Source organism: Mercenaria mercenaria, chromosome 1 (assembly GCF_021730395.1).
Source record: "Mercenaria mercenaria strain notata chromosome 1, MADL_Memer_1, whole genome shotgun sequence".
NCBI lineage: Eukaryota > Metazoa > Mollusca > Bivalvia > Venerida > Veneridae > Mercenaria > Mercenaria mercenaria.
The window spans coordinates 11,850,943-11,868,761 of record NC_069361.1 but is presented as its reverse complement, the minus strand read 5'-3'; the positions used below and the strand labels follow the sequence as shown (position 1 = coordinate 11,868,761).

At 36.7% G+C, this 17,819-nt stretch overlaps 1 protein-coding gene across 1 annotated transcript in view; it reads left to right on the top strand.

Annotated features, from left to right (window-relative positions):
* LOC123544979 (protein C activator-like) overlaps nucleotides 1-17,819 on the top strand; it is a 31,993-nt gene that overhangs the window by 2,304 nt on the left and 11,870 nt on the right. Inside the window, exons 2-8 of the mRNA XM_053518621.1 lie at nucleotides 2,886-3,066; nucleotides 3,750-3,837; nucleotides 4,531-4,675; nucleotides 4,919-5,031; nucleotides 6,853-7,002; nucleotides 8,134-8,158; nucleotides 10,818-10,940. Of these exons, the coding sequence (XP_053374596.1) occupies nucleotides 2,886-3,066; nucleotides 3,750-3,837; nucleotides 4,531-4,675; nucleotides 4,919-5,031; nucleotides 6,853-7,002; nucleotides 8,134-8,158; nucleotides 10,818-10,940 (825 nt within the window). The remainder of the gene's footprint in view (nucleotides 1-2,885; nucleotides 3,067-3,749; nucleotides 3,838-4,530; nucleotides 4,676-4,918; nucleotides 5,032-6,852; nucleotides 7,003-8,133; nucleotides 8,159-10,817; nucleotides 10,941-17,819) is intronic.

Below are 17,819 nucleotides of genomic sequence, written 5' to 3'. Positions count from 1 at the left end.
CATTAGAATTTTAAATTGTGAAATTAGACTTTTTTCAAACACATTCAACAAATTACACAAAAAGCAGACTACTTTACTATCGGAATTAAACATGCCAGAAGCCGCGTGAGCCAGTTCCCTCTGTTAATTAGCAACCTCAAATAGTCAAAAATTGTAAACGAGTTATTTCATCTATTTTACAACCCAATACTTGTATTCCAAAACACGAGGTGCATTCAGAAAGGTTTGAGACTAACGCGCTCTCGTAGAAACTATTACAGGTACAAGCAAGACTTTTTCATGCACTTCTTAGTGGTTTCAATAGCCATGAAAGCATAAAGGCTCCAGGTAGGAAGGAAATTAGGTTCTACATAAAGATGCATTGTTCTCTGAATTCCGAATATACCAGGCCAGCAGAATCTACAAGAATTGAAAACTGTCCTCCCCATTCCAAAACCACCTTTTATAGGTGTTTAAGGATATTTAAGAAGAGAGAATCTAGCGTCCAATATTTACCTCGTGTAGTCTCAGCGCCCAAAATCTTCAGAATCTTTTCATAAATTGCTGTTGTAACAACCATATTAGCAGAAGACTCAAGATATACAGTTTCCCCAAATAGTCGCATTTCATCGGGAAGTGTTTATGAAATTCTGAAGGAACACTTGAAATCATTGAAGGTGTGTGCAAGATGGGTATCTCATCTTTGACCAAAGAGCAAAAAGCCTAAAGGCTGCAATGTGTCAGTCACTTCTAAAAATCTATAGAAGTGCAGATAAAAAGAGATTTCATGAACTTCTCACAGAGGATGAGACATCAAGGGTATATTATTTCGAACCTAAAAGGCGAATAAACAACAATTAGTGGCTTAGGAAAGGGCAAGAAGAACCAGTTATCGCAAAAAGTTGCAAAAGAGTTCTTAACTAAGTTTTCTTCTATTCCAAAGGCCCTGTTGTTCAAATACCTAGTGCATCAGACAGATCTATTACTGGAAAGTTTTACAGGGACATGGTTCTAAATGGAAAACATTACGTTAAATGTCGCCCACAAACTAAACTGGTTTAGAGGCATCGACCTTATTCAAGAGTAATCAGGACAATGCAGCTGCATACAAGAGTAATAGGCTATTGTACAGCAGTACAGGACCAACAGGTCAAGCAATAGCCGCACCCTCCATATTCGCCACTCTCTGTGATTTCTTCTCTCTTTGTCGCTACAATTGCAGAAGCGCTCTTGGTAGCACAATGCATCAGTGTCTGCATAGTTTATTCAGGGTAGACTAACCCGTGGCGTAATGGATAGCCCGGATGGAAAAGTGCTTTTCTATTAAGGGTTAACATTTTGAGGGATCGGTGTGAGCAATATTCTTTTATTACAGGTTTTTTTCTATATTTCAAATGGATAGTCTCAAAAGTTTCTGAATTTCCGCTCGTATATCGTACAAAGGGATAACTTTATAAAAATCTATAGGAATATCACGGGTGGTAAACGCGCAATCCAATTCCCGCTGGGAATACGCTTAAAATGGGTTGCGCGACGTCCGGTGCTGGTGTTGCGCGTAAAAAAAGTTGAAATTGAGGTATGTGAAGTTATGACTTTGTTTAGTATAAGACAAGAATAAATTTTCTCGAAAAAAGGAAAATGCTATTCGACACAAATATGATTAAACATCATATATGTAAAATATCTGGTTTGTAATTTATGATTTGGCTCTATTATCACAAAAACTCTGGCGAAACGAAGCGTGAAAAAAGTATGAAATCAACAAAAATGGCAGTTTCTGACCCCATATGCCTAATCTGAGGACATCTGATGCTTTTTATGATAACTCAACTGTTATGAAGTAACGAATATCAAAATCATTTGCTTCGAATCCTGCTTACGGGGACATAATTGACAAAAAACCATCGGGAATGGGGTTGCGCACTGGGAATGGAGTTGCTCGTATACATCATAATGTATATATTGTATACGCGCAACTCCATTCCCGGGGCGCAACCCCATTCCCGATTGTTTTCTTGCCAATCTTTCCCCCAAAAGCAACATTTCATTCAAGTGTATGCAATATTCATGACTGTTTTACATGTGTTTGATCATTAGAAGTGTCACATTTCCAGAAAGAAGGCACAAGAGTTAGAAAATTTGCATTTTTCATGATTCCATACTTTTTTGACAGATCGAGCCAGCAGAGTTTTCGTGATATCAGGGCTGATTCTTAAATTAATAATTTGGTATTTCAAACATAATGATCTTTATTCAATTCTGTGTCGAATAGCATTTTGCTTTTTTTCGAAAACACTCGTAAATGTGTCATTATTTACAAAAACAAAATCCCACCTACCTCGATTTTGTATATATTTATGCGCAACCCCAGCACCGGAAGTCGCGCAACCCATTTTAAGCGTATTCCCAGTGGGAATTGGACTGCGCGTTTACCACCCGTGAATATATTATTATAAGTCTTCTTTCATTCTAATCTCTTTCGAATTAAGGACTTATCTTTGGTAAAATATAAAAAAATATAATGGAATTGCAGTTTGCGAAATAATTATGTTTAAATAAAAGTGAGAATAGTATTAATTATTGTTGGCCAGTAATTTGGATATAAGATCTTGTAAGATATATGAGCCGTGCCATGGGAAAACCAACATAGTGGCTTTGCGACCAGCATGGATCCAGACCAGCCTGCGCATCCGCGCAGTCTGGTCAGGATCCATGCTATTCGCTTTCAAAGCCTATTGCAATTAAAGAAACCGTTAGCGAACAGCATGGATCCTATCCAGACTGCGCGGATGCGCAGGCTGGTCTGGATCCATGCTGGTCGCAAAGCCACTATGTTGGATTTCCCATGGCACGGCTCATATATGCGAATTACTTATCTAAAAATTTGAAACACTTTATTTCTTCAGTTGCCGTTGTGGTATTATGTCAGTCTGAAACAATCGTGGAAAGACTGAAAGGTGCCAAGAATGTAAGGAAAGGCGATTTCTCCTTCACGGTGAAAATAAAAAGAAACGGAAATGATGTTTGTAATGGTGTGATGGTGGATCGGAAATGGATTCTGACTTTGAGAAACTGCATAAACGACCGGTAAGTTAGCACTAACAGTTTTATTGTGACACACTCTTTTCACAACTATTGACTGTTTTCTTAGGGTCATACCTGCACAATTTAGATCATATTATGACCTTTTAGTTTTCAGTATTGTAATAATACCCAAGACGCCTCTCTCGACGTTATCTTAGGCAAGTGCTGGTAAAAAATCTCATAGCGTTCTTATAGTATACCACACGACATATTTCTACTTAAAAGCTTTTTGACTGACAAGATTGCCAGAATGCTAAGATTTCATTTCAACATTCTTACTTATTGCAATAATACAGCAAACAACACGATAAAATGCCACTGAAATACTTTTCACATCCTGTTCACCATTCGAGGAATTCGAGACTGATTTGTTATTTTTCTTTCCACCATAGAACACAGAAAAGCTTTACATTTAGCACATAATTAATATAGATAATTTAGATAATTTCAGACTGCCTTGCGTTTAACGAGTGTCCGAAGCTATGAACCGCAACTGTTACATTCTTGGAGGACTTATATTATGACGCATGCATCAGGACGATAAATGCTTTGGTTCTACATAATGTACTTTCATATATCTACTCTGCGTATTTTACAAATTTAATCAGGTATTTACGCAAATATGCAGCTTAACTGTAACTATATATATATATATATATATACACACACACGTTTGCTTATTGCAGGAAATTGGGAAGTTACAAAGCGTATTTCACACCTATGGACTCTAAAGCAGCAAAATCTGACCTCGTACGTTCTTTCAAAGCATTTGCGGTATGTACTGAAACTTTCCAATCTATATAAAACCAAGATAATTATACTGACTCACTTATTACTTAAGGTAGCGAATTGGCATTTTCCATTTGGTAAGGAATTCTCCGTATGCGATTCAACATTCTGCGTTTGTTATGAAAAAGCGATTTCATGCAATGGCCGAAGGATAACGAAACAACATAAGAGAATATGTAATTGTACGGAAATTGTCAACCGTTGCTAAGGTTCCACTTCCTTAAAGCAAATGATCGTAAGAAGATTTTGCAGTTTGGTTAGGCAAAGAGGTATCAAATATTTTTTTTATATCTCTTTGGGTAAGGCTGCGTTTTTGGAATGTGGCCATTCCACTTTTACAAAAAGTACGATCTGGCGTGTAACTGTAGCATGGGGGAACCTGTGATAACTGAACTTTAACCAAGAGGAAAATATGTCATTCAGACAGACAGCCAAGTAATAAATGCATTTTATCTGAATACACTTCAGTTTCTTTTTGATGGTTATAAAATGAACATTTTAAACCCTTAAAACCGTTTTGTTTTGATAGTACGCCAATCTCGCAATACGCCAGAACTCGCTCCTACTTGTAATTTATATGCATTGTAATTATGTATTTCTAAATCTTAAAATAGATAGATAGTGTTTAAAATAAAACGAAAATCTTTTATCACTAAAACATTATATCATTGTTAACAGTCAAATGATGCCAACGACGACATTATTCTTTTGAGGCTGAATAAGAAACTTCGCAGACGACGAGACGGAGTGCGGCCATTTGACAGAATAATTTCTGGAAAGAATGAAGGACAATTAACAAACTGCAAAGTTATTGGATTTTCCTGTAAGTCAAACACCTTATACATTTTCTGGTTTCGTTTATAAGTGCATAATACTATTAAAATAATCATATCTTTATTAATCGAAGTATTTAAATGCTAATTAAGTCAATATCCTCGAGTGATAAATGTTATAGATCTAGAAAGACTAGACCAAAGCAATGTACTTCAACCAGTTAGTCTATTAGTACAAGACATTTGTTACAAAGCTTTTATTTTTATATCATCATTTCCGTTTCACTCAACAGCCAACGGAAAAATTTACAAGAAAGTTGACGTCCGCATGAATTCAGCTAGCAAATGTGGTACAAGCAAAAAGAAAACAGTATGCCTGAATACATTTCGAGGCAAAGTTTGTGAGGTAAACCTAATAATTTCCGTGTTTACTCTTTACAAAGGTTTTAATATTTCCAGGCTGTTCTGTACAATTTTATCGTTTTGGTCATTCTGAGGTTGTTCTACTATATGAATGTATCTGAACTGGAATTGCCATGATGCTCAAGCACAATGCTACTTTCTTAATTGGTACAAATGTCACTGTCACCACCAAACTCTGAGACAGTGTTTATTCATCTTATCTGATGTCACTGTCATCACTAAACTCCGACACAACGTTACTTCAAGTTATCGATAAAATTATCGCTGTCAGCATATACCTCCGACACAGTGTTATTTCCCCCTATTGATACAGTTGTCACTGTCACCCAAAATCTCCGAAAAAGTGTTACTTCCCCTCATCGATACAGCTGACACTGTCGCAGCCAAACTCCGAATCAGCGTTATTTCAATTTATCGGTAAAATTATCACTGCCATCATATAACTCCGACACAGTGTTATTTCTCCGTATCGGAACAGTTGTCACTGTCACAACTAAACTCTGACACAGTATCATTTCAGCTTATAGATACAATTATCACGGTCATCATATAACTTCGACACAGTGTTATTTCCCCCTTATCGATACAGTTGTCACAGTCACCGCCAAACTCCGACACAGCGTTTAGTCCATTTATCGATACAGTTCTCACTGCCGCCATGAAAAAGTGTTTCCTCCCCGTTTCGATATATAATTGTTACTGTCACAATCAAACTCCGACACAGAGTTACTTCATCTTATCGATACTGTTGACGCTCTCATTGCCATACCCCGGAACAGCGTCACTTTAGCTTATCGATACAGTTATTACTCTGACCCAGTGCTACTTCCCCTTATCTACACAGTTGTCATGGTCAACACCAAACTCCGAAAAAGGGTTACCTCTCCTTATCGATATTGTTGTTACTGTTATCACCAAACTTTGACAAAGTGTTCTTTTTCATTATCTATGAATTTGCCTCTGTCATCCAAGTGTAACTTACCCTTATCGGTACATGTTGTTACTGTCACCACTTAATCTGACATACTGTTACTTCACCTTATCGATGCAGCTGGTACTGTCGGCTGCAAACTCTGACACAGCGTTACTTCACCTTATCGAGCCAGTTGTTAAAGTCACTAAAAGCCATCCAAATTATCCTTCCATTATCGATACTGCTTTGACTGTCACCACCAAACTCTGACACAGTTTCACTGTCACCACCAAACTCCAACACAGTGCTACTTCCGATTTTCAGTACCGTTGTAACTGTCACCACTAGACTCCAATGCAGCGATGCTTTCCTAAATGAAACAATTGTCACTGTCACCACCAGACACCAGCGCACTGTTACGTCCCCTTATATGTACAGTGTCACTTTCACCACCAATCCCGACACATCGTTATTTTCCTTACTGATACAGTTCTCTCTGTCATCACCAAACACAAACACAATTTTACTTTCCTTAATCGAAACAGTTGTTACGGCCCGCAAACAAAATCCAAAACAACGTTACTTCTTCCACTTATCGATACAGTGTCACTGTCACAACCATACTCCGACACGTCGTTACTTCCCTCACTACTATAGTTGTCATGCAAAACAGTGATACTTCCCCTGATCAGTACAAGTGTCAGTGTCAAAACCAAACTTTAACATAGTGTTACCTCCCCTTACGGGTACAATTATCATTATCAAACCAAATTAAAACAGTGTTATATCTCCTTATCGGTGCTTTTCATTGCTTGCCAATATTCCTGCTGACTTTCCATTTAAACATACATGAGTTTATAGCTTACAATTGTTTTTTCAACAATATTACAGGAAGACAATGGTTCACCCATTGTCTGTAAAGTAGACGAAGTTGCGGAAAAGAAATGGTACTTGATGGGCCTTGCATCAGTGAAGAAAGGATGTAAAGCTAGTAAAATTGGAGGAGTGCGGCTATCTTCCAAAAAAGATTTCATTTCTTGTGTAAGTGATTCAAGTAAATTGTACTCTTATCTAAATATAGCCACTGTATAGATTAATTTATAAGCACAAACGCACAATGAATCTGCTGGTACTATTCATTTAGGCATTTTAAGTACCTATTCATATTCATAGTTCTGGTATGAATTCGCCTAAGACCTACACCCCACCCCTATCCATAAGAGAACTTGCCCGAAATTCTTTAAATTTAATTATAACATGCGCCCAGTATAACTAGGCTCTAGATATTTAAACTATCTTTTGTGAGTTCAAAGTGTATAGTGTTATGTGTATGGAAAAAAAAGGAATACTTTCGTAAAATTTGCCCATCATCCAAACATATCATCTCGCAAGAACTGGCATAAACATTTTCTACACAATTATTGATGATGTTGTCGGGTAAACAAAAACTGTGAAAGTGAGTGGCGTAAGGTAATTATGACGCATTTGAACATATTTTGCGTTTTAAATATTTGTACTACTTTCTCGTTAGTGACATATTGAACAGTAATATTCAATTTTATACGCCGTTCTGTAAACCCTACCCGACCACTGCCACATTACTCCCTCTCTCCCAAGCACACATCCCCCAAAAATTTCTATAAATGTTTATTTCCTCCTTAGCAGATCTAAATTTTGTGTGTATGTGCTCCAGCTTTTCAGAGATTATGTTAACAGTTAAATGCCTGTTAAGATTTTTGTAGTTCAAATGTTTATAAAATGAGAAAATGTATCTATGATTAGAATAACGAAAACTCATGTTATAATCTTCCGAATTTTGAATAAAATGACAATATAACTGGGTTAGATTTTGACTAGACAAAGTGTACATTAACTGGATAGAGCACTTCAACATTTAAAGATACTTCTTCATGCATAAAAACATAGAAGCAGCTAAAGGAAACATTAAATGGAAAACAAGATTAAGTTTAATATGACCCATACCTTTATATATAAAAGATGTGAAGTGGTATATTCTAATGTTTTGACCGAACCCAACTAGTAAAGCATCGCTCTTAACACGTCTCCAAATATATACATTTCGAATGCCTGTAGCGAAATGTTATTTTATAATTACTTAACAAAAAAGGACGTCCTTTCGGTAATGTACCTATAATATTTCTTTTTTTTCAGGTTGTCAGTGGAAAATGCCCCAAAGGTAAAACAAAGCATCATTAATAGACTGTAAAATGGTGGCCAAAATATCCCATGTGCTACCGAGGGTATCCGAATGTAAATTTTGTCCGAGGAGCGCCGAAGCTAGAAATTGCATAGCTATCAAATGTTAATCCGTTTGTTTATGCCGACTCTGTGGCTATTGTCTGACGACAATCGCCACAAAAAGGAACTTGATCCTTATTATTCCGACCAAATAAGCGTATTTCTGCCATACCTTTTTCAGTTGTTAATGATTGTGATTAACCTTGACACTCGAACAACTTTTTATCAAATTTGGAATCGATTCATGTTTAACAGATAGGAAATATTATAACTAAGCATAAACCGTATATGTCTTTTTTAAGTTCGAAAATCATACAGAAAATCTGAACAGCTGATTTTCAAGTCCTTCATATCTTCATATTGCCTGTGAATACGAGGCCTGGAAAACAAAGGTACCCTGTGGCTGGACATATACCAGTCGTGTTTACTATCTGTCGCGATTTGACCATTATTTCTCATATCTAAAATTGCCCTGAAATCCCGAAAATAAGCAGGTCCTGAAAATAAGCTACCATTTCACAGGCAAATTGGTCTCATATATTAGCCGCACTCAAAAATAAATCGTCCAATATTTTGTAATAGTATCAATGACGTTGTTAGGACACCATATAAGATAGCAAAAGTTACCAATATGTTATCTTTTTTGCGGGACTTTGGAGGGAGTAAACAATTTTCTGAGCTGCTCGGCCTAGAGTCGCCTACCCAACTTTCAAAACCTCACACAAAAGTCTGTAACCACACACCTGAAATAAAGATATTGCCACATGAACATCACTGTATGTCTATCGTTACAAACCATCTGCAATACATCTCTAATATCTAGTTTTCTGTTTACAAGACCTGAATTTTGTGCTCTCCCGGTCGCGGAAACTGATGACGAAAAAAGCTAAATTTGCCAATTTTCAAATCGCTGTAGAAAATTCCCTGCAAATGATAGCCCCAACTGCTACACTGTTCTATACTCCAGTAACAACCCACTTTCAAAATTGAAGCTAGCTCAGAGGAAGCATGTATACGCACCTGCAAGTTATTACGTCATACTATCAAGATCAAGGCTACTCAACTGATTTTCTTTAAATAAGTGAAACTCAATTCTAGCCGCTGAAACTTCAATTCTAGCAATTATTATTATTTTAAACTTCAAATATCCACTTCAATCCGTAAATTGCCTCTAATTTGGTCACTTCGACACTAACAGCTCAAAACTGTTTACTGCCTCCTTTAATTGCAAATATCATTCTTACTTAAATTTGAGACTACTCTAGAAAGCTGCAAGTAATACTAAGAATATGAAGGTAGTTTGAGTATGTTGCAATGTTTTGAAATAGCAACATGTTGAATATGCTGTCAAATGTTTTTTTTTTGTTGGGTTAAGCAAGTTGTGATTCTAATTTTTTCAAAATAACTGGTTTAACCTTATTTTAGTGTAAATTTGTTAGTTTGACAGACCTGGGATGATGTTATGATCTCTTACATCACCGATTTCTTCTATTTAGATTTTTTTTTAATTCAAATTTCCGTTCATATTTATTTATTTCTCCGGTCGAAGGTGGAGACATAATGTTTTGTTCTGGCATTGTTTATCCGGCTATTCGTCCGTCCGTGCGGCCGTCCGTCCGTCCGAAAGTGAAAAAGATTATAATTCAAAGGGTATTTAAGATAGAAAAAGAGGAAAACCACAGGTTGCCCAACACTACATACACAACAATGTTGCTAGCTCGGTTTGACTGAGCCTGTTCGTGGACGGTTGTGGAAATGCAAGCTACCGTCCACGCGCTCTAGCCCAGGCAGGTTTGAGCAAAACATGTTATAAGTACCAAGATCTGAACAAACTGGAATTTAGAGAGGGCATCTGAGGTTATGGAGTCAAAAGACAAAATAAAAAAGCAGACACCATATCCAAGGGGTTATTAAACAATACACAAAGCTATTAAATCTGGAGTATCGGAACCACCTAAGCCAAAATGTTCAAGGTTAAAAATTAAACAGTACACTAACACAACATAAATGTGGCTTTGTACGATCTGAAGAGATTTTGTAAAAGATAGGAATCAAGAAACAATTACATGGTCATTTCGCACATAACTTGTGTTTAGCTGGAAACTAATTCTCTTTAAAAATATAGTTACCTCATCCACAAAATCACTTAAGGAATACGATTTTTTTCACTGAATTTTCTTGATTTTACATTTAAATGTGATGATAATCTCACAGTAAATCAAAATTAACTAACATAAAGCATTCAATTCAAACCTTGTATAGTACATACTTATGGAGTTATTCAATTATTGGTCAATATTATGCAACTAACTGGATATGCAGTATTGATGGCAATGGTAACCAGATAGTCAAGGTCAATATACACATTTAATGGTGAATAGTTCCATTGAACCAGGTCAGTGATTGTTTTGACATATACAAGTACATTTAATTTGGAGGTTTTGCTTCCCCTGCCATCGAGTCAGTTTTGACGTTTTATCACAACTATATATATTACTTTGTTACGGCCAATGGGAAGGTGTTAAGACTTGGATTAAAAATAAATTATTTGTCATTTTTTACGCTGTCATAAAACACCTACAATCTATATCTTTCAGAAGTACCTAAAGCAGAGCTTGGTGAGGCGTGTGTGAATGACAAAGATTGTGTTATTAACACAATTTGTAATGGAACATGTGTTTGCCCACAAGGATATAGAAATGTTTCTGGAATTTGCAAAGGTAATTCGTTATATATATAATTCACAGAACATTGCCAACATAGATTTTTAGCTCACCTGTCACGGAGTGACGGGGTGAGCTTTTGTGATCACCCTTCGTCCGTCTGCCGTCCGTCCGTCCACAATTTCGATGTGAAAACGATAGAGACCACATTTTGTATTTGATTTTAATCAAACTTGCACTCAACTTATATGGGCATAATATCTCGGTTCCTTTCGAAAACAGGCCAGATCCCCTCATGGGTTCCAGAGGTATGGCCAAAATTTGCTAACTTGAGCTTGTGAACATGATAGAGACAACAATTTGCAATCAACTTTAATAAAACTTGCACACAACTAATATTGGCATAATATCTCGGTTCCTTTCGAAAACTGACCAAATCCCATCATGGATTCTAGAGTTATGGCCCCGTAAATGGCCAAAATTTGCCATTTTTGGCTTGTGAACATGATAGAGACCACATTTTGCAGTCAACTTATATAAAACTTGCATACAACTTGTATTGGCATAATATCTCTGTTCCTCTCGAAAACTGGTCAGATCCCACCATGAGTTTTAGAGTTATAGCCCCTTAAAGGGCCAACATGTGCTATTTTTTGCTTGTGAACACGATAGAGACAACATTTTGCAATCAACTTTAATCAAACTTGTACACAACTTGTATTGGCGTAATATCTCGGTTCCTTTTGAAAACTGGCCAGATCCCATCATGATTTCCAGAGTTATGGCCCCTTTAAGGGCCAAAAGTTGCTATTATGGCTTTTGCAGCCATATAGGGACTTCATTTATGGTTTAATTTGATACAAATTTGCAAAATATCTTCAACAACAATAACTCTTGGATTCCATTATGAATCTGTCAAATCCAATCATACGTTCTGGAGTTATTTTATATATGATTACTTCCCCTGATTTTAATCAAAATGGATTTATATCAGTAAGTACTTATAGGACTCATTTGAAATTTCATTATTGTCATTAGTTGGACTCAGACAATCAGGGTAGATAAGTAGGACTGATTTTATATCAAATTACCTCCCTTTGTTTCAAATTAAAATGGGCATATCTCCGTAACTAATGAAGATACTGATCTGAAATTACATTTATGCCATCAGATGGACTTGGACAATCAGTGACGATACATATTGACTGAATTTTTGACAAATTACCTCCCTTTATTATTTAATGTAAATGAATATACCTAGCAGCTTCTATTGAGATTTGTTTTAAACGTTATTTATGTCTTCCATGGTAAGAAATTTCTACTTTTACTTTCTTTTCTAACATGTTGTTGTAAAGGCTTGTACTCTGTATCTTCTACATGCATATACCAACACGTGATTACCTCCCCTGATTTTAATAAAAATGGATTTATCTCAGTAAATATTTATAGAACTCATCTGAAATTTCATTATTGTCATTAGCTGGACTGAGACAATAAGGGTAGATAACTATGGACTGATTTGATGTCAAATTACCTCCCTTTGTTTCAAATTAAAATGAGTGTTTCTCAGTAACCAATGAAGATACTGATTTAAAATGTCATTTATGCCATCAGATGGACTCGGACAATCAGGGTCGATAACTTTTGACTGAATTTATGACAGATTATCTCCCTTTATTTTATGTAAATAAATATACCTCAGCAGCATCTAATTAGATTGAGTATAAAGTTATTGTGCCCCCATGAGTGGTGGGGGCATATAGATTTGGTCTTGTCCGTGCGTCCGTCCGAAGTTCGTGACGCGCCTAGCTCAAAAAGTATTTTATATAAATTGATGAAACCTTGCATGAGTCTTTATCGAGACATGAACTTGCGCAACTCCTATTTCTCGTCTGGCTCCGCCTCCAATTTCCAGAGTTATGGCCCCTGAAATAGTCAAAAATACATATTTTCACCTTGTGACACACCTAGCTCAAAAAAGTATTTGGCCCACCCGCTTAGCTCAGTAGGTAGAGCGTCGGCCTATGGATCGTGGGGTCGTGAGTTCGATCCTCGGACGGGGCGTATGTTCTCCGTGATTATTTGATAAACGACATTGTGTTTTAAAACTTTAGTCCTCCACCTCTGATTCAGTTGGCAGTTACTTGCGGAGAACGGGTTTGTACTGGTACAGAATCCAGGAACACTGGTTAGGTTAACTGCCCGCCGTTACCTGACTGAAATACTGTGTTAAACCCAAAACAAACAAACAAATAAACAAAAAATATTTGATATAGATTTATGAAACCTTGCATGAGTCTTTATCATGGTATGAGCTTGCTCACCTTCTATTTTTCATCTGGCTTCGCCCCTATATCCAGACCTACACCTCTTGTTTTTTGGCTGGCTCCACCCCCTATTTTTAAAGTTATGGCCTCTGAAATAGTTTTTAAAAAATGCACATTTTCACCTTATTATGTGCATAGCTCAAAAAGTATTTGATATAAATTCATGAAACCTTTCTCGAGTCTTTATCATAATGTGACCTTGCACACTTGGCATCTTTTTTGAGAATCTTAGTAGCGCTTATTACAGAGTTATTGCCTTTGAAATAGCCAAAATAGTGAATGTTTTTGTTTGTGATGCTCATAGCTCAAAAAGTATATGACCTAGAATAATGAATCCTTTTCATAAAATGTTTGTTGAGGCTATTCCCCATTAAGACTGCAAACATTTGAATTATTTCCCCTTATTTGTGACAAATGTAACAGTGTGAAGGGGAGGGGAGGTGTGGGGGCACACCCTGTGCCCTACAGACACATTCTAGTTTAAGTCTTCCAGGGTAAGGAAGTAGTACAAAAATGCAGCATTTGAGCCTAGGACCCTCAAACTTGGTATGGAGATTGGTCCTGACTAGTACGTGACCCATAGGTCAAAAGGGACTGTGTCAAGAAAAAATCTATCCTGATGATATTCAAAGTGTATGCCTATGTGATCTATGTCAAAACTTGATCTTATCATTAAGAGCAATGGTACTCAGGTGAGCGATATAGGGCTATCATGGCCCTCTTGTTAATAAGTAGAATTTGAGTCGGTATCTACTGGTACTGATGATAAACCCGGACAGATGATAAAGTCGACCACCTTGGATATATGCGATTGCAATCGGTTATTTATAAAATTGAACATACCATCTAATAGCTTCCACTTACAACACCAAATGATGTAAATAAAAAAAAAAATTGGTAAATATTCTGTATAAATAAATGACTTACATTTTATCTGTATAAAAAATATTTATTCAAAATTACTGGGGAAGAGGGTGTTTTTTTGCGCATGCTCACTGTCGCCACATGAAGGCCTGATATTGGGTCACTTTTCATTACTTGATCAGGAATGACTGTTGCAGCTTTTTAGGGAAGTTTCAATATAATACTAAAAAGAAAATTTTGTTAATGACAAAGTGGTCGAATTTATCATCAGTCAACCTTCGAACAGTCCCCATTTTACAAACCCCTTTCATGGCCTCAGCCTCACTTCGTGCGAGTTTGCTAACTAAATATAAATTTGAACTTTGGTAAAGTTTTCAGCTAATGTTAAGCTTTATTTTGATACCGACCATTGATTACAAATTGCAGAAATAAAAAAGTTAAGGGAAAAAACCCCATTTTCTGTTCGGGTTTATCATCAGTACCAGTATGTTACTTTTGTAGTGTTCGTGCATGTAAAATCCTTGCCAGAAAAGCACACATTAAATAAGAGGATTTCTGTGAAATTTTGTGTTAAGTGGCAGACATTTAATGAGCATGGACCGGGAAAACAATTTTATCCTTATTATTCCAAAAAAAAAAAAGTATTTAGGCCATTCCTTTTCTGCTGTTAATGTGTTTAACATTGGCACTCAACCAACATTTCATGACATTTGGAATCAAATAATATTTATTGGATAGGAAATATTAAAACTAAAAAGAGACTGTACATTTTTTAAAGTTCGAAAACCATACCAAAAGCTAAGCAATTAATTTTCAGGTCCTTCATTTTATTTGTAATACGAGGCCAGTGAATACGAGGGAGTTCGAAAAGAAATATAAACTTAGATAAAGAATATTCGAGGTTATGAGTGCCATATAAGTTCTACTGAGTACAAATTTCACCGGAATCAAATGATAAATAAAGTTTGAGAATACAAGTGTTATATCCACAAGATTTGAATTGATTTGATTTGTCGTGTTATTGCTCACCTGTCACGTAGTGACAAGGTGAGCTTTTGTGACTGCTTGATGTCCGTCGTCCGTCGTGTGTCAACAATTTGTAAAAAAATCTTCTTCTTCAGAACCACTGAGCAGATTTACACCAAACTTCACAGTAATTTTTCTTGGGTGTCCCCCCTTTCAAAATTGCTCGAAGAATTGAAATCCTTGCAGAACTCTGGTTGCCATGGCAACCGAAAGAAAAATATATATATATTTTTTAAATCTTCTTGTCCAAAACCACAGCAGCTAGGGTTTTGATATTTGGTATGTGGCATCATCTAATGGTCCTCTAACAAGTTAGTTCAAATTTTCCCCCTAGGTTTAAATATGGCCCCCGCCCTTGAGGCTCATATGTTTTACATAGACTTATATATGTATAGGAAAAACTTTGAAAATCTTTTTGTCCAAAAAAAACAGGGCTTGGGGCTTTGATATTTTTTTATGTAACATCATCTAGTGGTCCTCAACTGAGATTGTTCAAATTATCCCCCTAGGGTTACATATGGCCCACCCTGGGGTCAAATTAATGGTTTATAGAGACTTATATAGGGATTTTTTTTTCCAAAGTCTTCTTGTCCAAAACCATAGGGCCTAGGGCTTTGATATTTGGAATGCAGCATCATCAAATAGTTTTCTACCAAGTTTATTCAAAGTATCCCCCTAGGGCCAAATATGATCCCGCCTCAGTGGTCACATGGTTAATATAGACTTACATAGGGAAAAACTTTGAAAATATTCTTGTCAAAAAACCGCAGGGCCTATATGGCTTTGATATTTGGTATGTAGCATCATCTATTAGTCCTTTACCAAGTTTGTTCAAGTTATACCCCTAGGGTCAAATATTGCCCCGCCCAGACCGGGGTCACATGGTTTAAATAGACTCGTATAGGACAAAAACTTTAAAATCTTCTTGTCTGAAACCACAAGAGCTAGGCCTCTGATGCTTTGTATGTAGCATTGCTTTATGGTCCTTTACCAAGATTGTTCAGATTATTACCCTGGGGTGAAAAGAGGCCCTTCCTTGGGGGTCCATAGTTTTACATTATATTTATATAGGAAAAACTTCTTATTTGAAACTGGAAGGCCTAGGCTTTTGATATTTGGTATGTTGCATTGCCTGGTGGTCCTTTATACCAAGATCATTCAAATTATGCCCCTTAGTTGAAAAGAGGCCCCACCCAGGGTTTCCCAAGTTTTACATAGACTTAAATAGGAAAATAATTTAAAAATCTAGGCCAAAGGCCTTTGATATTTGGTCTTTTTCATTGCCTAGTTGATTTCTAACAAGATTGTTAGAATTATGTCCCTGGGGTGAAAAGAGGCCCTGCCCCGACCTACTTTCTTGCTTTTAGCTCACCTGTCACGAAGTGACAAGGTGAGCTTTTGTGATCGCGCAGCATCCGTCGTCCGTCCGTGCGTGCGTCCGTCCGTCCGTGCGTAAACTTTTCCTTGTGACATATTTAGAGGTCACACTTTTCATGGGATCTTTATGAAAATGAGTCAGAATGTTCATCTTGGTAAATTCTAGGTCAAGTTCGAAACTGGATCACGTGCGGCCAAAAACTAGGTCAGTAGGTCTAAAAATTGAAAAACCTTGTGACCACTCTAGAGGCCATAATTTTCAATGGATCTTCATGAAAGTTGGTCAGAATGTTTATCTTAATGATTTCTAAGTCAAGTTCGAAACTGGGTTACGTGCGGCCAATAACTAGGTCAGTAGGTCTAAAAATAGAAAAACCTTGTGACCACTCTAGAGGCCACAATTTTCAATGGATCTTCATGAAAGATGGTCAGAATGTTTACCTTGATGTTATCTAGGTCAAGTTTGAATCTGGATTACGTGCGGCCAATAACTAGGTCAGTAGGTCTAAAAATAGAAAAACCTTGTGACCACTCTAGAGGCCATAATTTTCAATGGATCTTCATGAAAGTTCGGAATGTTTATCTTGATGATATCTAGGTCAAGTTCGAATCTGGGTCACGTCCAATTAATAACTAGGTCAGTAGGTCTAAAAATAGAAAAACCTTGTGACCACTCTAGAGGCCATAATTTTCAATGGAACTTCATGAAAGTTGGTCAGATTGTTCACCTTAATGATATCTAAGTCAGATTCGAATATGGGTCACGTGCGGTCAATAACTAGGACAGTAGGTCTAAAAATAGAAAAATCTTGTGACCCCTCTAGAGGCCACAATTTTCAATGGATCTTCATGAAAATTGGTCAGAATGTTCAACTTGATGATATCTAGGTCAAGTTTGAAACTGGGTTACGTGCGGCCAAAAACTAGGTCAGTAGGTCTAAAAATAGAAAAACCTTGTGACCACTCTAGAGGCCATAATTTTCAATGGATCTTCATGAAAGTTAGTCAGAATGTTCATCTTGGTGATATCTAGGCTGATTTAGAAACTGGGTCACGTTCGGCCAAAAAATAGGTCAGTAGGTCTAAAAATAGAAAAACCTTGTGACCTCTCTAGAGGCCATATTTTTCAATGGATCTTCATGAAAGTTTGTCAGAATGTTCACCTTGATGATATCTAGGTCAAGTTCCAAAATTGGTCACCTGCGATCAAAAACTAGGTCAGTAGGTCAAAAAATAGAAAAACCTTGTGACCTCATTAATTGATAGATTTGTTTCAAACTTATAAATAAGTATTCCTCATCATCACCCACATCAAATTGCACAAGGGCCATAATTCTTGCAT